Consider the following 19,812-nt stretch of genomic DNA (forward strand, 5'->3'; position numbering starts at 1 on the left):
TTTTTTTTTTTTTTTACAGGGCAAGAAGTTGCACTTAAAAAAAAAAGTATTATTTAACTTTTTTTTTTTTTTTTTACAGGGCAAGAAGTGTTAGAAGTTAAATTAATAAGAGTCAAAGCCTGCCACTTCAAAATCACGAAAGACACTAACCATCTACATATTATTTAGTTGTAAAGCTAGTTTTAAAATTACCATTCTTATTAAAATTGGAGTGAAAACTTAGAAAACTCTCCCTATTAATTATAAAAAATAAATAATCATGCTTCTCCCCTCCTTCCTCTGTTTCTTTGACATTACTGTCTACCAGATTTTTAGTTTTAAGTTATCCTTGTTTGTTTTCATTACTTTTGATTTTTTGGAGAACTACTTAGCATACTTTATATGTATAAACTTAGAAGATCTAGCTGTCCCATGCACATCTTTAGAAGATCTATCTGTCCCATGCACATCTTTAATAAATCAGTTTGGTTCTCTCCGGAAACTGTACCTTCCAAATCAAAATAAAAAGGACTATCCGTGTGGTCCTTTAATAATTTAGTTACATGTCAATTACGTTTCTCTCATGCTTTAAACATCTTTATTCATATTTACCCCCACGAACAAGTTATTCCAACTCATTCTCAGATTAATTTGTATTTTTCATTAAAAAGGGTAATGTACTTAATGAGGTCCGTTGGTGATGTCGATCTGAACTATTAGGAAAGCATATTTCAAGCTTCAACTCAACTCGTTCAACAAGTTTACCCAATTTCAAGGCTAAGCTGAAGCTCAACTAGAGCTCCAGATCGATAAAAACTGACTACGCAATATATTGATTATAATTTATAAATCAAATGAGGCAAGTTAGCAAGTCTTGACTAGTTGTTTCACAACCATTTTCGCTAGTCTAACCAAACCGCGTTGTGGCCAGATTTTTAAGGTTTGATACCATAATTAAGATCTTTCTTCTAACAACATTAAATTAAACATTGCAAGCCATGGAAACTGAAGCAAGAAAGAAAAAGAAAAAGAAAAAGAAAAAGAAGAATTATTAAAGATCCCCTGGATTGTTAATTACAAAAATACCGTACTTATTGATGAGTAAAATATATTGTGCACCTAACATTAACCAGCAAGAAAGAAAGAAAAAAAAAATGTGCTCTTAATTTCATTCTGAAATAACTGCCAACTCTCTATTGAAAGCTCTTGCAGGCCTGATTGAACTTGTGTTCGTTTCTGTTGTTGAAGCAAAAGGATTTGGTGGCATGGTAAGGTTGTTTCCTTCTTTTTCCAGCATTTGAACCACAACTTTCATGGAAGGCCGATCAACAGGGTACCACTGAATGCACCGAAGCCCAACAATAGCTAGTTTCTCTGCTACCTTAGTGTGTTCCTCTTTCTCAATGCTGATCATACCTAACTCTTCTCCTTGATGTAAATGGTTATAAATCCATTCTGGGAAGTATGTTTGGCTAGTGTTCTCTACTATAACATCGATATTTTTCCTCCCACCAACCATTTCAAGCAACAACATTCCAAAGCTATATACATCTGATTTATACGACACATTCCCGAAATTCCTAGAAAAGACTTCTGGGGCAATGTACCCCATGGTACCTCTTGCAGCAGTCATAGAGACAACACTTTGTTCCTTGGAACACAACTTTGCTAGGCCAAAATCAGAGACCTTTGGATTGAAATTGTGGTCCAACAATATATTATGAGGTTTAATATCAAAATGAAGGATTCTTTGATCACACCCTTGATGAAGATATTCAATTCCTTTGGCTATGCCCAAAGCGATATCTTGGAGCTTCTCCCAACCGAGGAAATGGTACTTGTGATCTTCTGAAAAGATGAACTTTTCTAAAGAATCATTTGGGCAAAACTCGTAAACAAGAGCTCGTCTAGATCCATCAGCATAGAATCCGACCAAGCGAACCACATTCACATGGTGGATTCTGCCCATTGTTCCCACTTCATTGATGAACTCTTCTCCATTTCCTATTGAATCCTTGAGGACCTTAACAGCTACAAAAATCTCATTGGAAAGTTTTCCTTTGAAAACTGTCCCATAACCGCCTTCCCCGAGTTTATCCTTGAATTGATTTGTGATCTTTTTGATATCGGCATAAGAGTATCTTGAGGGCTGGAGTGCTCTGTAGTCATCCAAAAACTTTTCAATCTTTACTTCATCTTCTTTCAACATTTTGTTTGAGCTATAGACACGATAGAGCACAAGAAGTACTAGAGCAAGAATTAAGAGAAGTGAGATCACGGTAGCTGCAATAAAACAAACAAAGTCAACCAAAAAACAGAAAAATCAAAAAACCCTTTTCTAGTCCCTGATAGTAACAAACTAACGAAAGGTGATCAATAGACAACTTTACCTGTCACAACTAGTTTTCTTGATGGACCTGTAAATTAGGATCCAAGTATTAGTTTGCCATATATGCTTATGATATAAGAACATACTAGTCTGTATATATATATATATACATACTAGTCTGTAATTTTCCTAATGACGTTATGATAAAGAGATGTACCTTCAGTTGTTTTAGGCATGTGATCATCATGTCCCGCGGAATGATTCTTGCTTTGTGGTTCGCATATCCGAGAATTTGGTTCCCGCCAATATAATACAAGATCATTACACTCCTTAAAGAAAATTATCCGATAAGGAAGTGATAAAGTGAAGTTGCGAATCTTTGTGCAGGAAGTCAGGGAATAAAGTTGCCCGGAAGGGACAACATAAATTTGATATTCCGGAACAGTACTAAGGCAAGGGATGAAGTATTCTAAAAATCTATCTGGTTCAGAAGTACAATTGTACAAAGCATAGTCAACCATGGTGTTTCCATAATCATATTGAGTAAAGTTAAAAGAACAGGCAAAACCATAATCATATGGAGTAAAGTTAAAAGAAGAGGCAGATAAAGTGAGGTTTATAAGCTGTCTGGGAAGGCAGCCTTCCCCGTCATACAGCTGAATGGATTGAGATGTGTAATTAATCTCCTTGACAAGCAGATGTACTGAATTTGGGAGCTCCAGCACGGTTTGATTTCTCTTGTCGCACGTTAGCTCAAACTCGGGATAGCGGCGGGGCAGGGACACCGTCTGGCTGCCGTTTTTAAGCCAGAAAGGGAAACGGATGGGCGGACCCTTCTCCATATACCTCGAAACCTTGCACTCATCGTGGCCTTCTCCTTGCCTTGCAAATAATATCAGAAACAACAAGAGCAAGGCAAATTTGGCCATTTCAAAGTAACCACCTAGTCTCCGCTGCCCCTCTCTATCTAAACTGTTTTTGATGGGTATTCGCTCTCTCTATCTAAACTGTTTTTGATGGGTACGGTATGTCGGACTTGTGAGCGAGGTAGTGTACACTAAGAAACTAATCTTTTTAATTTGTTAAAAAAAAATTGTAGGTCTGTTTACATCTTAAATATCTTCACCTCTCTGTACAAACAAGTTTGGTTCAATAACGGGCCTCAAGGGTAATTAGGTCTTTTTATGAAAACGTATCAGATGGTTTAAAGTCTTAATTTTGTGTTTAAAGTGGAGTTTATACATGTATTTGACAAGTTCCTCAGTATTTTTATTCAACATTTTGTTAGATATATATATATAGATATAGATATTCGAGCATGTGTTGTCAAACACAATTATGTTAGCACCTAGTCAAAACTCAAAAGATCGAGATGACACACACACACACACACACAGACGCAGAGACACGCGTTGCCTTTTTAAGTAATTAAACATAAGGCTTACATGTGTACAACATGCACTACGAGCACAACATGGCATAATCGATGAAACATTTGAAACCCCTTTTGCTTAATTATATGAATTGCCAAGAAAAGCTTTCCAATCAAACAAAAGAGTTACACACACACTAGTCAATATTAAAACATTTGATGGATCCGGCTCGTACTTCCTCAACATAGAAACATAGAAAACTTCGTAAACCCTATTCTGATGTCGCGGTAACGCCAAACAATAAACAACCTCACCAACACAATCTAAAATCTCAAGTGGTCCAATGAACCTAGGAGATAACTTGCCACACTATCGAAATCTCATCAGCCCCTTGCGTGGAGAAATCTTAAGAAATACATAGTCTCCTACCTCAACTTGATCTTCTCTGTAGTCTCAATAACAATATCGGGACCTAAGGTGATCGTATCACCCACCTCAGTCCAACAAACTAGACATCGATCTGCAAGGTCTGCAATACAACGCCTCAAAAGGTACCATCCCAATACTGGCGTGATAACTGTTGTTGTATGCAAACTCAACCAAGGACAAGTAGTCCTCCTAACTACCCCCAAAATCCAAGATGCAAGCCCGTGGCATATCCTCTAATATCTATTTGGTTCGCTCCGACTGACCATCAGTCTGAGGATGGAATGTCGTGCTGAAATAAAGCCCCATGTCAAGAACCTCCTGAAAACCCTACCAAAAGTGAGATGTGAACCGAAGATCCCTATCCAAAACAATGGATACCGGAAGCCCGTGAAGCCTGACAATATGCCTCACATTCAGTCCACTAAATGTCTCTACGTCATATATCACTGCCATAGGCAAAAAGTGATCCGTCTTAGTCAACCTGTCAACTACCCAAACGGCATCATTCCCTGCCAAGGATCTCGGAAGTTGTAATACCCCTAATTTTAAAAGGATAGTCTCAGTATTTTCTTTTATGGTTTTATTGTAATTTTAATTTCTTTATTTGTTTATTTTGGTTATTTATAATTGGTAAATTGGATAAATGTTTTATTTGTTTTAATTTGCTTTATTTGTGTTAATTTTAATTGATTAATTTGTTTAAATTGAAATTATGTAACGATATGGACTTCTAAATGTTTTACTTGTTTTATTTTGCTTTAAAGTTATAGGGTTTTATTTACATGTCTGGGATCGCCGACTTTATTTTTTTTTATTTCAGTTTTGCTATTTTCCCGTCTCCTCTTAACTAAAGTTAGGTTTTAGAGGAAGTTTATAAATACATCGTTAGTGGTCTACCAAGGGTTTTAGAACCCTATTCCCGTAACAATGGAGGTTTGAGAGAACCAGTAGGGTTTCGGCTGTAGATTCAAGGTTAGACCAAGGAGGAAGGAAGAGGTTGATTATGGGATAGAACCGTAGCAGTAGGAGGCTTGACGGTAATCAGAACTTGCCGGGAAAATCTAAGAAGACGACGTTGAGATTTTAATTCAAAATCTCAGAGGCAAGTTTTGTACCTATCTCCCTCCCTTTGACATGTGTTATTTACATGCCTAAAGCAATTCCAAGAGTAAATAAACAAAATTAATCTTTTATGCATGTTAACTTTTATTTAAAATAGTATGTGTTTAAACGAATTGGTATTTGCTTGATTTTGAGTTTGTTTGCGTAGATACTTATTTTAATTGATGTTAATTGATGCATAATGAATTTAATTATTTCTAGAACACACTGGGACTTAGTACTGACCAGTAGGGACTTTAACAATGGAGGACGGAGGATCGGGAAGTCGCCGGAAGACGCAGAGAAGGAAAACAGGAAGAGAGTCGGCTCCCTTTTGAGGGGAGGCGGCTCCCCACAAGGGGAAGCCAACTCTACAAAGCTAGGAGGCAGCTCTCTTTAAGGGAGAGCCAGCTCCACTCAAGGGGGAGGCGGCTCCACTAGTGGGGGAGACGACTCTTCCCCCTTTCTTTGGTTTTTTTTTTTTTAAGAACTTTGATTCTTATTTTGAAGTTCCAGGTTCAATTAGGAGCTATACTAGGGGTTTTCAGTGATGTCTAAGGCTATATTAAAACTCCAGTGGCATGATAATACATAATAAATCACAAGGAATTAGTATATGGAATAATATGTAATTCTTAAGTAAACTTCCATATTGATCTTGGATGTGGATGATTAAATTTGCTTACCTGTAAATTAGCAATTTGATTTATGTTTGATATGGTTTTAATCATGCCACAGTGGTAGAAAATAAGCATGTTAATTTATATATTTCAATTATGCTTATCAGGAATTAATTGATGTTTACATATTTTATCTGTATTATCAATTATTGGATTTTGCAGAGTAGTATCAAATAAGCATGTTAATTTATATATTTTCTTATGCTTATTATGGATCAGTTGATGTTTACAATTCTTATTTGTATTATCAATTGTTGGATGTATAGATTATATGCACCGGTATGGGACAGTGACATATTAGGGATCAACTAAATCAAAACGCTAAGTCTTACCTATTCTGGAATAAGGGAATGGATTATAAAATTAAATCCTACTTATATTTAAGTCAGATCAACTGAATAAGTTGAATGACTAACTGGATTATTTGCTACTTATATTTAAGTTAGATCAGCTGAACAAGTTGAATGACTAACTGGATTACTTGTTTTTTTTTTTTTAAGTCAAATCAGCTGAACAAGTTGAATAACTAACTGGATTTCTTATGCATGGATAGGATAGGATTTCTATATATATGGTTATGGTACCACGATATGAACTTGAGTCTCACGATCGATGGTTAGGGAGTGTATATGCATTGGGATGCATAACTGACTATGGTAGGTAGCGGTATACCCTGTTAGGCTTAGGTACACATGCCCACTTCTGGTGCATTTTGCATGTTGCCTCTATTCAGGTTGAGACCCCCTTTGTAGTTCAGCAAGAGTCCCTTAGTGTGGATATATATATGTACGGACTATATAGCTATTGTTGAGTTGTTTAGGATGTACATGCGTATCGGGTCTCTGTTTGGATTGTAGTAGTATAGAACTTGCTCGTGGGCCTGACCCACTATCATTTTCAGGTGTTCGTCAGTTCCGGGCTTAGAGTTGGTTCGTGCTGAGCAGAAACAGTCACTCACTCTTCCGATGACGTAAGATTTCTCTTCATGGTTTAGCTTTAGAGTTTATTTCAGTTGTTTACCTTTCTGTTTGGGATTTTAATAATGGTCCACTAGGTGGATTCCCGAGTTATGTAATTAATGGAGGTTTTGGATTATTGGTTTTTAATCATTTAATTTTAAGGATTATATTTTAGAATTCTTCTAGTGTATTTATTTATTTATTTCTTATTACTCTTTTTTATTCTGTGTTTATTTATATATTAATTGTCTGGTATCCCTCAAATCTGTGCTCGGACTTGATCGCCCGTGGCTCTAGAATCGAGGGGTATCACAGAAGCCCTGCCACGAAATCCATGGTAATGTGCTCCCATTTTCACTCTACTACCGATAATGGTTGTAACAAACCTGCTGGTCTTTAATGCTCTGCCTTCACTTGCTGACAAGTAAGGCACTTAGCCACAAATTTAGCAATATCTCGCTTCATACCTTTTCTGTGACGTTTCCAATTTTATTTGATTTGTCATTTTTCGGGCCGGACGGTTCTGTGTGGGACCCATTACCGGAATTGTGGCATACAGGGATTTTAATTGAGCCCATTTGCATCATGGTCATTTTTATTTATTTTGTTTTAAGTGATTGCAAGTTTAATTTGCATTTATAAGGGTATGTGGTGTAAAATGGAGACAAAAGAAAAAAAGAAAAGAAAAGAAAAATAGGTGGGGCCCACAAGCTTTTAGAAAATGGACCAAGACCACAATTTTGGTCTCACTCTCTTATCCTCTTTCTCTTTCTTTGTGGGTTTCTCTCGCACACCTCTCAAGCTTCTTTTTCTTTTCCTTTTTGGTTTCAATTGTAAGTTTAGATCCCTCTCTCTATATTTTGTGTTTTTATGTGTCGTTTGCGACAAATTAAAGAGCGCGTCGAGGGCTTCAAGTTGATCGAGGCCAATCTCCATTTGGCTTCCATTTGGAGGATCTCTAATTTTAGGGTTTGTGAGAGAATTTGGGGTTTTTCATCCAATTAGAGGTAGGGTCTCTAATTCACACCTTTCTTGCACTTAGTGAGTTATTCTCCTATATTTATGGCTAAGCATGCTTAATTTAAGTTGATTGCTTGTTTAAATGATTTAATTGTGCATATGACGAATGTATCTATGTGTACTTGTTGATTTACATGGAAATCATACTCAATTGTTGATTAATTATGCATATTGTGTTTGTTAAAATTACTAGATGATGTTGTGAGAAAGCATGATAATTTTGTGACGTTAAATTCCCCATTTGATAATATTGTCAAAGCATGTATATGCATTCAATGCATCGGGCATGAAAAATGGATGAAGTAGTTTTTGAAAGGAACAAAAAGGGGAATTTGGGAAAACATTTTGAGAAAATGTTTTTGAGAAAACCCGGTCGCCGCAGGGGTACCAAAGGGCCGGAGTGTTAATATAGCCTAGAAGGAACTAGGGAGATTGCCCTAGCGTGGTTAAGCTAACTGGGCCCAAAATGACACCGTGGGAGTACCAAGGGTCAAGGACACTAGCCAATCCTTCTCTTGTGTCACTGCGGGGTCACCAAAGCGCGGGTTATATTAACAATTGCCAAGTGATGGATGATTTTTGAAAATAAAAAATAAAATGGGGAGTGACATACATGACATAGCATTCATGGCACGATATTTGTTTATTTGAATTTGGAATTGACATTGTATTTTTTGATTTAGTATGATCCCTATTCCTATTGTTCCGTTCTTTGTTTAAATTCACGGGGCTGCAAGGGGTGTGCCTTAGGCACTACCTACTGAGCTTTACGGTCACCCCATTATTTAATATTTTTCAGGAACCGAAAAAGACGTAGTAAATGCGGACCTTCAGCAAGCATGAGGATGACTAGGAGTTTATCTCATACCTTTTGTATATTTTCCACTCTTTTGTAAATCATGGCCATGTAATTTAATTAAAACATTTTACTATATTTTGATGTAAAATGGAAATCATTTAATTGCTGTGTTGAATGGGAGAACGATAATATATCATTGGCAAATTTAGTGACATCTATTCTTGTATAATGATGAGTCTTTGCTGTGAATTCAGAACTTCAGCACTTAATAAGTTCATTGTGGGATTATTATGCATTATACATAGTCAGTATGTGCTCCCAATGAGTTTCATCCCAGGATTGCATGTTTCGGCCAGCTGATCCTCTCCATCAGTCGACCGAAAGTCTAGGTTCGGCCGATCGAACTCCCATCGTCAGCCGACCGAAACGTATACAGTGAAAGTCCCGAGAGCACATAATTCTCCTCACCGTTTCGACCGACCGATCCTGCCATGTTGGTCAACCGGTCCTGCCTTGTCAGCCGACCGACTATGGGCTATCAGCGGGTTGACTGCCCCTCTTTAACCATTATGTGTTAGATCTTCATGAAAGCGTGTGTCTTAGTATAATTTGGAATCCTTGGCTGGACCTGTATGATAGGTGTAGACTTAGAGGAGTAGTGGTTTGATTTAGTTGACCTCGGGGTTCGGGTAAGGACCCGGGTAACGGTCCGGATCCACGGATTCGGGTCGTTACAAAGTTGGTATCAAAGCGATGGTTCAAAAACCATTAGGACGACAGGTAGAGGACTGCATAGGGTTATATGGGAAGTTGCTTGCAATGTTTATGTGATTACTTGCTACGTATCTTATTACTTGAATAACCATGCTTAACTGCTTATTTGTCTATGTGCTTACATGATTATATTAAGGTGTTTCTTGTATAGCTGTGCATATCAAGTGTCGTTACGGCATCCTTTAACGTTGAGTTGTCCACAGTGAACCTTAGTGTCTTGTTATTGAACCGTTTTCTCATTTTATAGCACGATGTCACGACGTGAGGAACCCAGGGAACTTGGCCCTAGGCCGACTAGGGGTGATGTTGGCGAGAGCTCCAGCTCCAATCCGGATGAGCTAAATGAAGAGTGATAAGCGCTGAATACTGTATATTCCAGCGCCCTAAATTACATTAACAAAGTCCATTAATTGATTATTTTATGTAGATTAACTCCATTTGCATGTTTTTGTGCATTTTCAGGTTAAAGTGCAAAAAGGAAGTAAAAATGATACCTTGTGGAATTTTGAACAAAAAGGGTGCCAATTCTGAATTTCTGGCAGCAGTAGAACCTGACTTTTGTTGCCATTTTCGACCTAGCAAACTCAAAAATTGGACTTCTATCATAACATGAAAGATTTAGAGCTTTGAATCAGCTTTCCAAATCTTCAAGCAGTTCGTCATTCAGAGTTCGGAGCAGAGAGTTATGATCTTCTTAACAGAGGTGCGCAGAACTGCCTGGCAGCACTGAAGTACTGCCTTTCTCCCCATTTTCGACCAACCAGACTTGAGAATTGGGTCTTCATCAAAACATGAAGTTTTTAAAGCACTGAATCAGCTCTCCAAATCTTCAAACAGATCATCATTCGGAGTTCGGGGCACAAAGTTATAGTAGTTTTACCAAAGTAGGTCAGTGCTGAACAAGAAGAGCATGTTGCACATTACACTAATTTAGAGTGCTCGAGACCACTCTTCGAGTGCTCAAAAATCAGGCAGATTGCACTCGGAAATGGCTCAATTTCAGCCACTTGCACATTGGTTTCCTCAATGCCATCTTCCTTCTTTATGAAGTGGTTGGAGGTGTTCCTTGGAGGAGAGAGAGAGCCTTGACTTGAGCTTGATAAGAGAGAGGAAGGACCACACAAAAGGATTATCCTTGAATTTTTGCAAGATAGAGGAGAGAGAAGAGAGCAAGAAAGGTGTGTTCTTGGAGCTAGAAGAGGGGAGCTCGAAAATGGAGGTCAAGGCTTTGCTTCCTCCTTCCTCTAGTGCATCAATGGGTAACTAAACCTCCATCTAGGGAAGTGATGAAGCTCTACCTTGTAAGCATGTCTAGTTTTTGATTTATTTTGGGGAATGAAATGTATATTTGGTTAGTTCCATGGTCTAGAGCATGTTACAAATTGTAATGAAGATTTTGAATGTTTGAATAACTATGTTGATTTACATACTCTTGTCTTAGATTATTTAATCTCATAGTTGTATGGCTTATAGTTTCATAGTGACAATGGAACTAAGATTATGGAACGGTTTTAATGGCATGGTTTTGAGTAGTTTGTTAATCCATAGCTTAAGAATTTCTTTTGATGAGTTAATCTTGTGACTTGATATCATGTGATTCCACCAATTGATTAATTGTTTGACAATCTCTAGCTTAGTGAGCATGTCTAGGGTTGCATCTTAGTTTAGGTAACTCAACCATGTGAAGCTTTGATAGGTTGTTCTTACTCTTTAATTAATTGAATTTCTTGAAGATATTATAGTAGTCATGTATTATTATATATCAAGGTCATTTCTACATTAATTCCCCAAATCAATCATATAATTAGCTTGTGTAGAGGTTTGGAGTGGATTCACTTCCCTAGACTTCCTTCTCTAAATCTTCTCTTTTAATCTCCTTCAATTTATTGTTTTATGCATTCTGAATTTGTAGTTTAGTGACAAACAAAACAAACCCTCTATGAACACCCCTTATCACTCTAAAATGACTCTAGACGCTTAGGTTGCCATAGATTAGCGCAGTCCCAGTGGTTCGACTTACCCGACCAATAGCCCTATTTTACAATGATTCGTGCTATTGCGAAGGTTGATGTATAGTTGATCAACCGATCAAAGAGGACACACTTCTTAGGGACTTGATTCCCCTGAGAAATGTCCCTATAAGGAGGGATAATGTTGAAGCACCCGTAGAAGTGAGTGAAAGTTCTGCGGCACAGGAGTTGGATCGTTTGTTGCAAAGTGCCGTGAGGGCAACAGTTGTTGCCCAGCCGTAGCTGGTACCACAACATATAGTCCAGGCAAAGGAGACGCCAGCTCAGAAGCGTCTTAAAATCATTAAGGGGTTTTCTCAGTTGATGCCGATTATGTTTAAGGGCGGTGCGGATCCAATAGTAGCAGACAACTACATGGATCAAGTTGAAACTCAGTTGACCTCAATGGATGTGACAGAGGATCACTTGAAGATCATCATAGCAACTTAAAAGTTTGCTAAGGACGTAAGCTTTGGTGGAAGTCAGTTACGAATCGGCATTAAGGTGGAAGAGATGAGTTGGGACAAGTTCAAGGAGCTACTTTACGAGAAGTATTTTCCGATTTGCAAAAATGGGAGTTAAAAGACCAGTTTCTTGGCCTTATCTAAGGTAACATGTCAGTGGGGGAGTATGAGAACAAATTCACTTCACTTTCTCGCTTTGCTCTAGAAATGGTGAGAGATGAAGTTGACAAGACTCGGAAGTTTGTTTTCGGTCTTCATGACAGAATGAGGCCGTTGATAACGGCATAATTCATCAAGGTTTATTCTGAAGCAGTAAAGAGGGCTTTGATGCTTGAGGCTAACATCAAAGATAAGGATGCAAGAAAGGAACAGTGAAAGCAAAAGAGAGGTGCATGGCCATCTTCAGAAGGATCTTCTTGGAAGAAGAACAAGGGTGGTTCGTTTCAATCTCAGGGGCAGCAATCCGCATGATCTGCTCCTACCACTCCTATACCAGCTGGGCCTGACAGAAGTGGAATTGTTTGTTTTCAGTGTCAGCAGCCTGGGCATTACAAGTCCAGTTGTCCTATGAGATCGTCTTCAGTTTCTTCAGCTCTAAAGGCTTGCTATGGGTGTGGCCAGTAGGGTCACTTGATTCGAGACTATCCTAGTCAGGGAGCAGGCACCGGTAGTGGCAGAGGGTCACGACAGAGGCCGTCACAGTCGGCTACAGTTCGGTCAGGTTTTAAACCACCGCCACCACCATAGCCTACTATGTCTTCTCAAGGTTCACGATCTATTAGGAGGGATGCTCCTACTGTGCCAGCGCAGTAGTCCGGTATATAGGGTGGCAGTTCTCAGGTACAAGCACCGTAGGGACGTGTCCTTGCACTTGCATCGCTGATGCATCTTCTGGACCGTCAGTTCTTTGAGGTATCTTTCTAGTGTTTGGTTCTTGGGCTCGTATTCTTTTTTACTCTGGTGTATCTCATTCCTTCATATCATCATCATTTGCACTTGCATCGGGATTAGAGGTTAGTTCCATGGATCAGGCGTTATGTGTTGATACGCCAGTTGGGGTTTCAGTGTCTTTGAGTCGAGTTGTTCAGGATTGTTCCATTATGATAGTCGAATGGACCTTTGTGTTTGACCTTATCCTCCTGGAGATGACTAGCTTTGATGTCATTCTCGGGATGGATTGGCTAACTTTCTTTCATGCCACGATTGATTGTTTCAGAGGTAGAGTTACAGTTTGTACTCCTGAGGGAGATTGTTTCCTTTTCATGGGAGGTCGGAGTGATTCCTAGCCTTCATCATTGTATGGAATTCGAGAACGAAGTCATGGAGATTATTTCTTCGCTAGTCTTCTAACCGAAGAAGATGATGTTATGGGAAAAGACTATCCGGAGGTAATTTGTGATTTTCTAGATGTGTTTCCAAAGGATTTGACAGAGTTGCCTCCACACAGAGAAGTGGAGTTTATTATTGACTTGATGCCTGGTACCACGCCGATTTCTATGGCACTGTATTGTATGGCATCAGTTGAGTTAGAAGAGTTGAAGAAACAGCTTAATGATTTGAGGATGAAAGGTTTCATCCGACTGAATGTGTCGCCGTGGGGCGCACCGGTCTTATTCGCTAAGAAGAAAGATGATTCTTTGAGGTTGTGCATTGATTACTAGAAATTGAATCATGCTACCATCAAGAACAAGTATCATTTGCCAAGGATAGATGATTTATTTGATAGTTGAGGGGAGCCAGTTGTTTCTTGAAGATTGACTTGAGATCTGGCTATTATCAGTTGTGGGTTAAGGATAAGGATATTCCTAAGACAGCGTTCCGTACGCGATATGGACACTATGGGATCCTTGTTATGCCTTTTGGCTTGACTAATACGCCAGCAGCATTCATAGACTTAATGAACCGCGTCTTTCACAATTACTTAGACCAGTTTGTGGTAGTTTTCGTTGATGACATTCTTGTGTACTCACGTACTCGGGAGGAGCACGAGGTCCATTTGAGCATTGTATTGCAGATTTTACGGGAACATCGATTGTATGCCAAATATGAGAAACGTGAGTTTTGACTATAAGAGGCAAATTTTTTGGGGCATGTTGTTTCGGAAGGAGGAGTGTCAATAGATCCATCAAAGGTTGAGGCAGTTTTGAATTGGGAACAACCCAAGAATATTTTTGAGATCTGGAGTTTCCTCGGTCTAGCGGGTTACTATCGGAGATTCGTAAAAGATTTCTCCCATTTGGCAGCATCTATGACTCGATTGACCCGAAAAGGAATCAAGTTTGTGTAGAATGAAACTTGTGAGTCATCTTTTCAAGAGCTGAAGACAAGATTGACTACAGCTCCAGTGTTGGTGATACCTGAGCGTGGCTTGGGGTATGTGATCTTTTGTGATGCTTCACGTGATAGGTTGGGATGTGTGTTGATGCAGGATGGTAGAGTAGTGGCTTATGGGTCTCGATAGTTAAAAACTCATGAGTACAACTACCCTACTCATAATCTAGAGTTGGCGGCAGTCGTGTTTGCTTTGAAGTGTTGGAGACACTATTTGTATAGTGAGAGATTCGAGGTATTCTCGGATCACAAAAGTCTCAAGTACTTTTTCTCCCAAAAGGACTTGAATAACAGACAGAGACGATGGGTTGAATTTTTGGAAGATTGCAATTTTGATTTGCAGTATCATCCGGGCAAGGCAAATGTGGTAGTAGATGCCTTAAGCCAGAAATCTCGTGGAACTTTGGCCGGATTAGCTATTCGGAAATGGAAGATGCTTAATGATCTGGTAGAGATGGGATTGTATTGTGTTGACGGCGATGGTTGCGGTGAATCGGCATTCTTGTTTAGTCTTGTGGCTCAGCCTACTCTTGTTGTAAGAGTGATTGAGTCACAGCGACAGGACTCGGATTTAGATGTCATTCGCTTTAATCTCCGGTGGTGAAACAGTGAAAGATTGGACCTTGCATGCAGATGGGGGTCTACGGTTCAGGGGTTTGTTGGTGGTTCCCACAGTTTGTCAAGAGGACGTCTTACGGGAGTTTCACACTTCCCGCTTTGTAGTTCATCCTGGTGGTACTAAGATGTATCACAATCTGAGGCGTCAGTATTGGTGGAACGGGATGAAGAAGGATGTTGCACAGTTTGTGGCTAGATGCCTTACCTGTTAACAGGTGAATGCCGAACATCAGAAACCGGCTGGGTTGTTGCAACCATTGCCTGTAGCGTAATGGAAATGGGAACATATTACTATGAATTTTGTGACAGGTCTTCCAAGGTCACGAAGAGGCAACGAGGCCGTATGGGTCATCATCGATAGACTGACCAAGACGGCTCACTTTTTGCCTATTAAGGCAACAGATGATGCAAAGGCACTTGGTATTCTTTAAGTGAAGGAGATTGTAAGGTTACATGGAGTCCCAGTAACCATTGTCTCAGATAGGTATGCCAAGTTCACTTCGAAGTTTTGGGAAGGACTTCAAGCAGCATTTGGTTCAGCGTTGCATCTTAGTACGGCATTCCATCCACAGACAGACAGCCAATCGGAGCGTACTATCCAGATCTTGGAGAATATGCTTCGGGCATATATGCTTGACTTGGGTGGTAGTTGGGAAGATCATCTACCGCTTATTGAGTTTGCCTACAACAACAGTTACCAGGCGAGCATTGAGATGGCTCCATTTGAGGCGTTGTACGGCAGACCTTGTAGGTCTCCAGTTTGTTGGACTGAGGTGGGCGAGACAGCCACCTTAGGACCCGACATTGTACTCGAGACCACTGAGAAGATTAAATTGATTAGACAGAGATTGCTCACAACTTAAAGCCGACAGAAGAGCTATGCGGATAAGCGGAGGCGGCTGTTATCCTTTGAGGTGGGGGACTATGTTTTTCTGTGGGTTTCTCTACGGAAGGGTTTGATGAGATTCGAGAAGAGTGGCAAGTTATCGCCACGATTCATTGGACTATTTGAGATTCTGGACCGTGTAGGAGAAGTTGCCTATAGACTTATTTTGCCACCACAGATGGACAGGGTTCATAATGTTTTTCATGTGTCGATGCTACGGAAGTACGAACCAGATCCATCTCATGTTTTGGATTGGGTAGACGTGGGCATTGATGAAGATGTCTCCTATGAAGAGGGACCAATACAGATCCTTGACATACGGCAGAAGGTGTTGAGGGGTAAAACAGTACAGTTAGTAAAAGTTCTTTGGAGACACCACGGAGTTGAAGAGGCAACTTGGGAGCTTGAACAACAGGTTCGCTCCAGGTACCCAGAGTTGTTTCCATCCCCAGGTATGACCTAATTTCGAGGACGAAATCCTTTTAAGTTGGGGAGATTGTGACGTTTCCAATTTTATCTGATTTGTCATTTTTCGGGCCGGACGGTTCCGTGTGGCAGTTGTTACCGAAATTATGGCATACAGGGATTTTAATTGGGCCCATTTGCATCATGTTCATTTTTATTTATTTTGTTTTAAGTGATTGCAAGTTTAATATGCATTTATAAGGGTATGTGGTGTAAAATGGAGACAAAAGAAAAAGAGAAAAGAAAAGAAAAATAGGTAGGGCCCACAAGCTTTTAGAAAATGGACCAATACCACAATTTTGGTCTCACTCTCTCATCCTCTTTCCTCTCTTCGTGGGTTTCTCTCTCTCACCTCTCAAGCTTCTTTTTCTTTTCCTTTTTGGTTTCAATTGTAAGTTTATATCCCTCTCTCTATATTTTGTGTTTTTATGTGCCGTTTGCGACAAATTGAAGAGCGCGTCGAGGGCTTCAAGTTGATCAGGGTCAATCTCCATTTGGCTTCCATTTGGAAGATCTCTAATTTTAGGATTTGTGAGAGAATTTGGGGTTTTTCATCCAATTAGAAGTAGGGGTCTCTAATTCACACCTTTCTTGCACTTTAGTGAGTTATTTTCCTATATTTATGGCTAAGCATGTTTAATTTAAGTTGATTGCTTGTTTAAATGATTCAATTGTGCATATGAAGAATGTATCTATGTGTACTTGTTGATTTACATGGAGATCATGCTCAATTGTTGATTAATTGTGCTTATTGTGTTTATTAAAATTGCTAGATGATGTTGTGAGCAAGCATAATAATTTTGTGACGTTAAATTCCCTATTTTATAATATTGTCAAAGCATGTATATGCATTCAATGCATTGGGCATGAAAAATGGGTGAAGTAGTTTTTGGAAGGAACAAAAAGGGGGATTTTGGGAAAACATTTTGAGAAAATGTTTTTGAGAAAACCCGGTCACCGCGGGGGTACCAAAGGGCCGGAGTGTTAATATAGCCTAGAGGGAATTAGGGAGATTGCCCTAACGTGGTTAAGCTAGTTGGGCCCAAAATGACGCCGCGGGGGTACCAAGGGTCAGGGACAATAGCCAATCCTTCTCTCGTGTCACTGCGGGGTCACCAAAGGGCGGGTTATATTAACAATTGCCAAGTGATGGAAGATTTTTGAAAAAAAAAAAAAAAATGGAGAGTGACATAGATGACATAGCATTCATGGCACAATATTTGTTTATTTGAATTTGGAATTGACATTGTATTTTCCGATTTAGTATGATCCCTATTCCTATTATTCCGTTCTTTGTTTGGATTCACGGGGCTGCAAGGGGTGTGCCTTAGGCACTACCTACTGAGCTTTACGCTCACCCCATTATTTAATATTTTTCAGGAACCGGAAAAGATGTAGTAGATGCGGACCTTCCACAAGCATGAGGATGACTAGGAGTTTATCTTATACCTTTTGTATATTTTCCACTCTTTTGTAAATCATAGCCATGTAATTTAATTAAGACATTTGACTATATTTTGATGTAAAATGGAAATCATGTAATTGCTATGTTGAATAGGAGAACGATAATATATCATTTGCAAATTTAATGACATATATTCTTGTATAATGATGAGTCTTTGCCGTGAATTCGGAACTTCAGCACTTAATAAGTTCATTGTGGGATTATTATGCATTATGCATAGTCTGTATGCGCTCCCAGTGAGCTTCATCCCAGGATTGCATGTTTCGGCTGGCTGATCCTCTCCATTAGCCGACCGAAAGTTTAGGTTCGGCCGACCGAACTCCCATCGTCAGCCGACCGAAACGTATACAGTGAAAGTCCCGAGAGCACATAATTCTCCCCACCGTTTCGGCCTACCGATCCTACCTTGTCGGTCGACCGGTCCTGCCTTGTCAGCCGACCGACCATGGGCTATCAGCTGGCTGACTGCCCCTCTTTAACCATTGTGTGTTGGATCTTCATGAAAGGGTGTGTCTTAGTACAATTTAGAATCCTTGGCTGGACCTGTATGATAGGTGTAGACTTAGAGGAGTAGTGGTTTGATTTAGTTGACCTCAGGTTCGAGTAAGGACCCGGGTAACGGTCCGGATCCACAGATTCAGGTCGTTACATTTTCCACCAAAACTGTCGTCTCAAATTGTGATACATCTTCATACCACCTGAATAAACGGCAAGTCAAGAATAGTGAAAATTCCGAATAACAACATCACGACAAAACAAAGGAACGAACATCATCCCCCTGTACCTGAGACTAGGGGTAACAATATTTGACACGACACGCTAACACAACACAAACACGACACGAGATAAGCGAGTTTGGGTTTAGGTTAATCGTGTTCGTGTCATAATCACGTCGACACGGATTGACCCGCTAACTAAACGTGTCGTGTTCATGTTTGACCCTGTAAACACGATTAACCCGATTAACTAAACGTGTCAGATAAACGCGTCATGTTCGTATCAAAAATGACCCATTTAGCAAAACGTGTAGAATAAATATATCGTATTCGTGTCAAAAATGACTTAAATGTGTCTTTTCATGTCGTGTCAAGTCTTAACCCATTTATTATACAGGTTATACGTGTCGTGTCGTGTTACACGTATAATAATTGTGTCGTGTTCGTGTCAAGGATCTTAGACACGATTAATAATCGTGTTGTATTCGTGTCAACCTTAATCGTGTCCGTGTCATAATCGTGTCGACACGAACACGACACGCCAACACGAATTGCCACCCCTACCTGAGACCACCATATGAATGCAGGTCCAATCCTCTACATTCTCACCACCTCAAATCCAGGTGCGAATGGACTCCATCTTGCCATCCTCCCATTGTTCATCAACAACCCCGCTAACAAGAGTTGGTTAAGCCACAAGGCCAAACAAAATAGCTAGTGAATTATCCTCACACAACTGCGTGTGGTCCTGCAATAATTTTGTTACATGACAATTACATTTCTCTTATGTTTTTTACATCTTTATTCATATTTATTATTTACCCCCACGAACAAGTGATTCTAAGTACTCATTCTCAGATTAATTTGTATTTTTCATTAAAAAAAAAGGGTAATGTACTTAATGAGGTTTGTTGGTTATGTTCATCTGAACTATTAAGAAAGCATATTTCAAGCTTCAACTCAACTCGTTCGGTAAGCCTACCCAATTTCAAGGCTAAGCTGAAGCTCAACTAGAGCTCCATATAAAACTGACAAGGCGATATATTGATTTTAATTTATAAATCAAACGAGGCAAGTTTGCAAGTCTTCACTAGTTGTTTCACGACCATATTCGCAAGTCTAACCAAATGGCATTGTGGCCAGATTTTTAAGGTTTGATACAAAATTTAAGATATTTCTTCTAACAACATTAAATTAAGAGTAATGATAGGAGAACCGAAAAGGAATCTCCGAATTATCACCAAATTTGACGTGGTTGGCCATAATTATCATTTGTTAGACAATTATTTTTTGGAAATTGTTTAAGTAGATGAGGTGGACAAAAACATGCCAGATTCGGTGCTTATTCGGGATTAATTCTTCTGTCCCCCTATCATTATTCTTAAATTAAACATTGCAAGCTATGAAAACTGACG

The 19,812-nt window shown here is 39.4% G+C and overlaps 1 protein-coding gene across 2 annotated transcripts; it reads right to left on the reverse strand.

Annotated features, from left to right (window-relative positions):
- Window positions 1–1,009: 1,009 nt before the first annotated feature.
- Window positions 1,010–3,403, reverse strand: LOC132271653 (rust resistance kinase Lr10-like). 2 transcript variants are annotated; one of them, XM_059773091.1, is made up of 3 exons: window positions 2,526–3,403; window positions 2,370–2,396; window positions 1,010–2,262 (listed from the first exon to the last, which is right to left on the reverse strand). In XM_059773091.1, exons 1-3 carry the CDS (start codon window positions 3,235–3,237, stop codon window positions 1,148–1,150), a joined length of 1,854 nt encoding a protein of 617 aa, XP_059629074.1. In that variant the 5' UTR covers window positions 3,238–3,403; the 3' UTR covers window positions 1,010–1,147. The 2 variants fall into 2 exon arrangements, with proteins under 2 accessions (XP_059629074.1, XP_059629075.1); XM_059773092.1 differs by lacking the exon at window positions 2,370–2,396.
- Window positions 3,404–19,812: the final 16,409 nt, after the last annotated feature.

The sequence above is a fragment of the Cornus florida genome, unplaced genomic scaffold (assembly GCF_030987335.1).
Source record: "Cornus florida cultivar Cherokee Brave unplaced genomic scaffold, ASM3098733v1 CherokeeBrave_3.0.0_Hap2_Chr08, whole genome shotgun sequence".
In the NCBI taxonomy this organism is placed as follows: Eukaryota; Viridiplantae; Streptophyta; class Magnoliopsida; order Cornales; family Cornaceae; genus Cornus; species Cornus florida.

Coding starts and splice junctions, on each gene's coding strand:
- LOC132271653 (XM_059773091.1), bottom strand. CDS start 3,237: ATGGCCAAATTTGCCTTGCTCTTGTTGTTTCTGATATTATTTGCAAGG. Junction 2,397..2,525: donor CATGCCTAAAACAACTGAAG/GTACATCTCTTT, acceptor CCTAATTTACAG/GTCCATCAAGAAAACTAGTT. Junction 2,263..2,369: donor AAGAAAACTAGTTGTGACAG/GTAAAGTTGTCT, acceptor GTTTTATTGCAG/CTACCGTGATCTCACTTCTC.